Genomic DNA, 7805 nt, shown 5'->3' with positions numbered 1-7805 from the left:
GAAGTGATATATCCGAAATGAAAGAAATGATGCTGAAAATGATGAATCAAAAGTGACCGCCAACTCGAGGCAATGCTGGCAGGAGAAAAGATATAAATTGATATTTTACCAACTTGGCCAATGTCGATCCAGCAATCCGTTCGCTTGCAATTTCTTTTGTCGTGATTTTTGTTTTGCGAAACGGTTTTCCGAGTCGGCGGGCTGGGCCCGTGGAAGTTATCTATCTCAGTGTTATCTATGATAGTTCAGAATGTTAGCTGAGAATCAATGCAATCGCTGAAGTGAATTGACTCCATAAGAGTTTATAGTTAGCTGAATGAGTTGAACGCATGTGGGGTAAAATTCAGGACTTCCATATTCTCTGTAGAACTAATTACATGCAGTGTGTCTATCGTCACTACGTATCTATATACATGTCCATAATCTACAAAGCATCCTCTCTGTAGTAATTGAATCATTCAATATCAATTTTTACTAACCTAATAACCGCTACTACCAAAAGATCTTGCCCAGTTAACCGCTAGGAATCCTGTCATCGACTAATTCCCCTCCCCGCACACACTGCGGTGACTACTTAGCTCCGAACATCATGTAGGGTTGTGTGTGTGCCACCCTCCTACCTACAGTAACCATCCGTCAGCCTCTCACTGCATGCTGCATGCACCCTCTGACGTGTCCGATAATAATCCATGACAGCCAATAATAACGACACCCCTCCTCCCAAACAAGACTGAGTAAAAATGTTGGATCCAGGCCACCACAAATCAAGTCAATAGCTGTTCTGCAAAGTAGGTGGGCTACCGGCATAAGATTCTGAAATGGTTGCCGGTGCTTTTTGCAGATCTTCCTGCGGCGGATGTATGTCGGTAGATATGTATGTACTGTACATACATTACTTCGTAAAGCAGGTACATCCTACAGGGCTGTCCGTACTCTGTGCAACATAATAATGATCGCCATTAAGGTCCTGTGATGGGGAGGGATAGACAGACAGACAGACAGATTCTTTTTCTCGTTCCCCTCCTCCTTCATACTATCGATAAACAGTTTCCAGCTTTTCAGCTTCCTTGCAAGGGTCGTCCATCTTTTATTATAATATTACAGTACATCCATGTTGGACCCTTGCGATCGATCGATCGCACATCGATGATCGATCCTGCAAGCTTCTGCAAAGATCGACTAGCTATTACTGATATTGAATCGGTTTATTCAATTTCTTGTAACCTATCGTGCCCACCCTTGTCTGCACATCTGAACGCACACAGTCGTTGCGATCAACTTCATCCAGTCTCGACCAGTTGCCCGCAATAATGTCGTCAATGGACGCTCCACCCGACGGAGACGTCAACCGCGCCCCAGCGCTGCTCGTCGCGCTGTGGCTAACCACCTCCATCGCCCTGATCGTCTTCGCCGCTCGTCTGTACGTGCGGATTCGCATCATCAAGTACCACGGTCTGGACGACTACTGGATTGTCGCGTCGATGGTCCGTACACCCAGGCAAACATTCTCCTCCCAAACATTCTCCTCAGTCGACTAATTAATTCTTTGTAGGTCCTCGCAACAACAGGCATCGCCCTCGAAACCGTCGCCGTGCAATACGGCTTCGGCCGTCACGAACACTACCTCTCCGCCGACCAGATCGTCTCCGCGACAAAATTCAACATGGTCGCCATCCCGCCGAACTTACTCAGCAGCGCCACGGCCAAGATGTCCGTGTGTTTCTTCCTGCTGCACGTCAACCGGGACCGGCGCACGGGGTTGTTTCTCTACGGGATGGCGGTTGTCCTCTTCGTCTTTGCCGTCGCTAGCTCGATCACGCTTCTCGCGCAGTGTCGGCCTGTGGCGGCGCTGTGGGATCCTGCGGTGCGGGCGGCGAGGGGGCGGTGTTTGGAGCCGAGTATTAATGGCGATGTTGCGCTAGCCCAGGCTGGTCTGTCCCTTCGTTTTTCTTCCTCGCCAATGTAGTGGCTGTATTGCTAATCGAACCTGCTAGCATTCTTCTGCTTTGCCGACGTCGTATTTGCGGTCTTTCCGTTGACCTTCCTCTGGGGTCTGAAAATAAATCGCCGGACGAAATGTGCCTTGGGCTTTGTCCTCAGCCTAGGTCTGATGTACGTCTGACAGACATTCCATCCTCATCGATCGTCATAACTGATTTTGTTGAATGTCTACTAGAGCCGCCGCATTCGGCATCGTCCGGTGCGTCGTCCTACAAGAACTCACGACCCGAAAAGACATCCTCTTCTCAACCGTCGATCTGGCGATGTGGTCCTTCCTCGAGCAAAATGTTACGATTATTGCGGCGTGTATTCCGGTTCTGTACACCGTCTTCCGCGCGGTGCTCGGCGTGGGAAGTAGTCGCAGCAACAACAAAGCGTCCACGGGGCGCGGCGGCAACTCGTACGCGATCCACGGACAGAGACACAAGTATGCGGAGGCCTACGGACCCAGCTCGCCCAGGCGCAGCCGCTACCTGGATATTGATTATAAGATGCAGTGGACGACTACCGTGACCGGCGGCGTGTGGGCCGTCGATACCAGCAAGACGGGGTCCGATGACGGTGAGGGAGGCGATCGAGGGACCTCCAGCGAGGATGGAATCCTCGGGCTGGAAACGACTCATCGGGGCATTATTCGGACGACGGAGGTGGTGGTGTCGGAACAGACGAGTCCAGTATAGTTGGACTGGTGGTACATTCGTGGGTATATATGTATGTACATTTCAACTGGTTCAGTGCATTTTGTTACGATGATGGATTTATGTCGTATGTTTGTATGTATATATAGCATGTACAGTATAGCGGAGTATTTCTCATGTTTCTCCCTTCGTACCATTAGCCACCTGAAAAAAGGAACAACGCGTTTTTAACAACCTTCTTCTCAGTCTAGGAATTATATAGGCATTCCCCTTCTATTAACGTACTGTACAGTCCTTCGTATTGGCATCTCAAGACAAAGGATTGAACCTGCTCCCCCTCACCGGCTCGATCAGCCTCGCCGTCAACTCGTTCTCCAACGTCGGCGACCACGACAACCACAACCCTCTTTGACTCAGATGCCGATGGACTTTGCGAGGCAACGGATCCGCTCGCTGGCCTTGAGGGGTCACGGGCGTGAAGGAGAACGTCGTCAACGCCGGGAACCGCCAATCCAGGAGGGCGATGATGCGCTCATGGACGCGTTCGACCTCTTCGGGCGATTCCAATCGACGCACGCCGGGGGCGATGGGTCCCAGGCAGAGGGTCTCCAGCGACGGGAAGCGCACCGAGTCCGGCTCGTCGTCCAGCTCGAGGATCTCCAGCTCGGGCGGCATCTCGACCTGCCGGAGACGGGGACAGTGGCGGGCGAGCGAGGCCAGCGATCGGGCACTGATCGCACCGCGGATCACTCGAAAGGACAGAACCTCGAGGTGCACGAGTTTCGACGCAATCGCCTCGAACCATTCGTCGGAGAGATCGACGGTGGCATCGGCTTCGGGCTCCAACTCCACGCGGCGGAGCATCGGACAGTGAGACGCAAGGTGCTCCAGCGATGCTCCGGTCACGGGTTCCCCATCCGCCCACGACAAGGTGATTCCCTCGAGTCGCGTGCACGACGCGATGCACCGTACAGTCTCCGTTGGAGATTCGCAGTCCAGAATCGAGAGGGTTAAAATCTGCAGATTCTTCAGCAAGGGCATGATTCGCCGCACCGCGCGATCTTCGGCGGTAATTTCCAGAGAGCGCAGATGGGGGAAAATGGCCTCGTCGGGGATGTTGGTCTGGTCGAATGATTTGTGCACGACGCTGCCAGTCAAGACAGTTTCAGCTCCGATGGCCAGTTTCTCCAGTCCGGGGCGCAACAGGAGATAGACCATCACGTCTTCGGTCAAACAGGGCTCGAACCCCATGACCAACTCCAGATGCTTGAGGGACGGCATCGCCTGGAGGAAGTTGAGGAAATCCTCTTTGGTCACATGGGGGGTATCTGGGTCTTCCAGGGCCAGGAGATTGTCGAGCAGGCACGCGCGCAACGAAGGCGCATGTTTCTGTAATTCCCGTTCAGTATCATCACCCTACAGGTAATCCTCCCACTCACCTGAATTTGTTCCAGAAACCATCGAGTATAAGATCCGGCAAACAGCTCCAGACAAAGCAGATTCAGCTGCAAGAACCGCGCCATATCCTCCTCGGTCATATTTTCATTGCCGATGTCGACGACCACGGACACCAGGTTGGGAAAGTGAAACCCCTTTTCCTTCAGCAGTCGCTGGATGGGAAAATCGTCACCATCGTCACCATCATCATCATCATCATCACACGTCCTCAGTTTCAAATGCCGGATCTTTCTCGTATACCTTGAAGCGCCAGTCAGCTTGCAAAAAAGAAAGAAAGAAAGAAATAAAAAGTCAGCCTGCCATTACCAATCTCGTCGCTCCTTCGGAGAGTTGGCTATTCTTCGCAGCGGCAATGAATGAGAATACAGGGAATCGCGGTACGAGCCTCGCCAGATCCACTATCACGCGATTCAGCGAGGTTAGATATAATTATTATAACAGAGTTTAAACGACGACGTACATTTGTAGCCTCCTCGGCCCAGAGGCTGTTGACTTGCGTGGCGGCAACCAAGCTCTTATTGTCGAGATGTTGCAGCACACGCGCAACGATCTCGGGCAGTTCGAGGGGTGATCGAGGAGGCATAATGAACCAGAACATTCAAACGAGAATCACTCGCAGGGGAACCGGCCCCGAGCAAGGAAGCTGGTGGCTGTTATATAGAGGTACCCTCAGCCCAGCGACAATTAATTGCAATAGCAAAAGCAGGACGATGTCACACACGCTGTGGCTAAGCACTCCGCCTACGCATCGTTAGAAGCATGCAGATCATCCGTCGTCTGAAGACAAATAAATTTTTCCAGATATAACAAACAAGGGAAAAGGAGCTGAAAGCTGAAAGTCTCAATGATAAGACGAATTGGGTGCCCGGGTTTCTATTTTTGCCTTTCATTTCATCAACTTCATTAACTCTGCAAGATAGATGTTGGACGCTGTCCTGTGACCAATCAGATAAATTGTAGCCTGGCCCAAGGCGCCCACCCACTGGACCTGGCCAATCACACTGCATTTGAAGAACCATTTGGTATATTATGAATACGAGGTATCGGCCAAATTTTTTGTGGTAGAAGATTAAAATTGAAAATATTCTCGTATATTATATAATTCTAGGTTCTTGTATATGAATTCAATTAGATAGAAGAATATTTTATTGTATTCTTTTTTTTAAAAAGAATACAATAAGACTACCTAGGTAACAACTCAGCCAATTCATGGATCGTGGAAATTTTTAATTTTAGTTATTTTGATCCATCTACCCATCGAGATCTCTATATGCTCTTTAGTAAAGAAAAAAAAAGTATAGTAGGAGAATATAAACGATAAAAAGCTCAACTTTTGCGGGAAAATGATGCGGGGTAATATCTGATTTTTTGCGGAGTGACTTAAGCTTCCCACCACCTACTACTACTAAACCTGGAAGGTGCATTCAATTGGAAAGAATAATACCTATCAATATCAATATGAACAACTATGCAAATAATGGCATTTCGGCCTCAGATTGCCACAGCAAATTCGACACCAGAGGTTTGGTCTGTGGACTCATCATGTAGAAAAGCCCTTGACAACCCTAACCATGTACTCCGGACCTAGGAACCTAACTCCATGAACTGAACGATTGCCATGGCGCCCATCACCTGCAATTTCGCCTCCGCCCTCTACGACCGCATGGTGCCCCTCGCCGTGGGCGAGGTCCAGCCCTCCGGACTCAATGTCAACTTCATCGACGTCCAGCATCTTCGACCGCATGATCGCCAACCGCGAGTTTGATGCCTGCGAGCTGTCAGCCTCGGAATATATCACCCGCCACGTCGCGGGTGATCGGTCCTTTGTCGCCATCCCCGTCTTTGCGTCGCGCGCGTTCCGACACAGCTTTATCTGCGCCAACAGCAACAAGATCAAGGAACCGAAAGACCTCAATGGCAAGCGCATCGGCGTGCAGCTGTACACCCATGACGGCGGCCGTCTGGATCCGCGGCGTGCTGCAGCACGAGTACGGCGTCGATCTGTCGACGATCGAATGGGTGGAGGGCAAGATGGAGGGACCGGGATCGCACGGCAAGCCGTCGGCGCTGCCTCTTTTCTTTTCTCTGTCTTTCTCTTTTCTCCTTCCATCTTAGGGAGTTTCAAGTATCAAGCCAGGAACCTTCTTCCGGTATGTGCGAGTTATAGGTCTGACCATAGATGGCAAATGAGAGACAAAATTAAATATAATTAAAAAATATTACATAGCCAAGTCCTGCTTTCGGCGCAATTAGCGCCGGAGGAGAATAAGCAAATGCGGAGTAACCCCGGACTGACCTCAGCCTCGTCGTCGGCATGGATACAACCATTGTCCAAGATGACATGGACACTGACATTGACATTGATCAGATCCATCTGAGGCTGTCCTTTCCAGACTAACAGCACAATGTCTCCCAAACGTGCCTGCGACTGCTGCAACATCCGCAAAGTCCGCTGCAATGGCGTGCAGGTGCCACCGCTGCATCGCCAACGGCCTCGGACACCTATCTGCGCCAGCGCCGCAAGAGCGGGCCTCGCAGTCTGCGCCAGTCCTCCATGCAGAAGATCTGGAAGGAGCAGATGTCTGCCGTCGAACAGCTTCAGCAGCCCAACGACCTGGCCAGAAGAAGCCCCGCTGGCCTCGCCGCCCGCACCCCCGTCCACCCGACGCATCTCTCTCACCGTCCTGCGCATCGTCCTCGCCCTCTACAAGGAAAAACTGTACGGGATCTGGCCGATAGGAGCTGCTCCAGCAGCTGCAGAACGATCCCCGCGATGTCGAGACGTACGCGCTAACCACCGGCCCTGTGCGGCGCGACGCTCTCCCATCTCAACCAGACCGTCACGCACGACTCGCTGCCCGAGCCCATGACCGCGCACTCGTTCGCCCAGGAGGCGCGACGCGTGCGGACGACATTCGATTACATGGAGCCCGTCTCCCTTAACACGGTCTTGACGTCGTACTTCCTGCACTTCTACTACGCCAAGCAGCCCTCGCGCGCGCAGACGGCCGCCTTCTACATCCGCGAGGCCATCTCCTTTGCGCAGCTGCTGGGCATGCACACGGAGGAGGCATACTTCCAGCATTCGGTAAGGGATCAGAAGATCATGCGCAAGCTGTATTTCCTGCTGTTCATGACGGAGCGCTACCTGTACATCCAGTACGGGCTGCCCACGGTGCTTGAACCTATTACCCTGCCGACGATGGACCACGAAGACCTGCCCGACGTGGTGTCAGGGTTTTTCCGATCACCATTGATAATCCAAACGGCCCTATCAGAGATCCTGTCTCACCCAGGCTGGGCCCTCCATCATACCAGCCCCACCTGCCAGTAATCCAGAAAGGAAATTCGCCCGTGCTAGTTATCGCTTCAATGCGTTGGCAATGATATTAACGGCTGGTTAATGGCATGACCTGGAAACTGCATTCTCATCGCACGGACTCATACTTGTAAACTAGCCACACCGGAGTAAGTTTGGAGGTGGTCGAAAATTGAAGGGTTAAATATGTGTTATCTCCCAACTGGAATTTGTTCCCTGCATCATTAATACTCATCTCTAAGCAGTTCATCTTATACTGTCAGCCCTATCTTGCAACATACTCATTCTCCTTGATTTGGAACATGGCAGAGACTTCATGGTCGCCAAACGCCCCGCAGCCTTCTGAGGAGGTGTTTGTCAACGCCGCTGCAGGGATTCCCGCTGATGTA

The 7805-nt window shown here is 51.6% G+C and overlaps 3 protein-coding genes across 3 annotated transcripts; 2 read left to right on the top strand and 1 right to left on the bottom strand.

Annotated features, from left to right (window-relative positions):
- Positions 1 to 1310: 1310 nt before the first annotated feature.
- Positions 1311 to 2681, top strand: T310_10042 (Integral membrane protein; the record flags this gene model as incomplete). The annotated part of the gene is made up of 4 exons (XM_013467529.1): positions 1311 to 1484; positions 1553 to 1931; positions 1995 to 2112; positions 2177 to 2681. 4 exons carry the CDS (start codon positions 1311 to 1313, stop codon positions 2679 to 2681), a joined length of 1176 nt encoding a protein of 391 aa, XP_013322983.1.
- Positions 2682 to 2948: 267 nt separating this feature from the next.
- On the bottom strand, positions 2949 to 4680 carry T310_10041 (Protein kinase-like domain protein; the record flags this gene model as incomplete). Its single annotated transcript, XM_013467528.1, has 4 exons — positions 2949 to 4028; positions 4079 to 4337; positions 4404 to 4495; positions 4558 to 4680. The coding sequence occupies 4 exons, from the start codon at positions 4678 to 4680 to the stop codon at positions 2949 to 2951; spliced, it is 1554 nt and encodes a 517-aa protein (XP_013322982.1).
- Positions 4681 to 5803: 1123 nt separating this feature from the next.
- On the top strand, positions 5804 to 7431 carry T310_10040 (uncharacterized protein; the record flags this gene model as incomplete). Its single annotated transcript, XM_013467527.1, has 3 exons — positions 5804 to 6247; positions 6499 to 6816; positions 6934 to 7431. 3 exons carry the CDS (start codon positions 5804 to 5806, stop codon positions 7429 to 7431), a joined length of 1260 nt encoding a protein of 419 aa, XP_013322981.1.
- Between the last annotated feature and the right edge of the window lie 374 nt (positions 7432 to 7805).

The sequence above is a fragment of the Rasamsonia emersonii genome (genome assembly GCF_000968595.1).
Source record: "Rasamsonia emersonii CBS 393.64 chromosome Unknown ctg1118621762345, whole genome shotgun sequence".
NCBI classification, from domain to species: domain Eukaryota; kingdom Fungi; phylum Ascomycota; class Eurotiomycetes; order Eurotiales; family Trichocomaceae; genus Rasamsonia; species Rasamsonia emersonii.
Note: the sequence above shows the minus strand (reverse complement) of the source record. Positions and strands in the feature narration are given on the sequence as shown.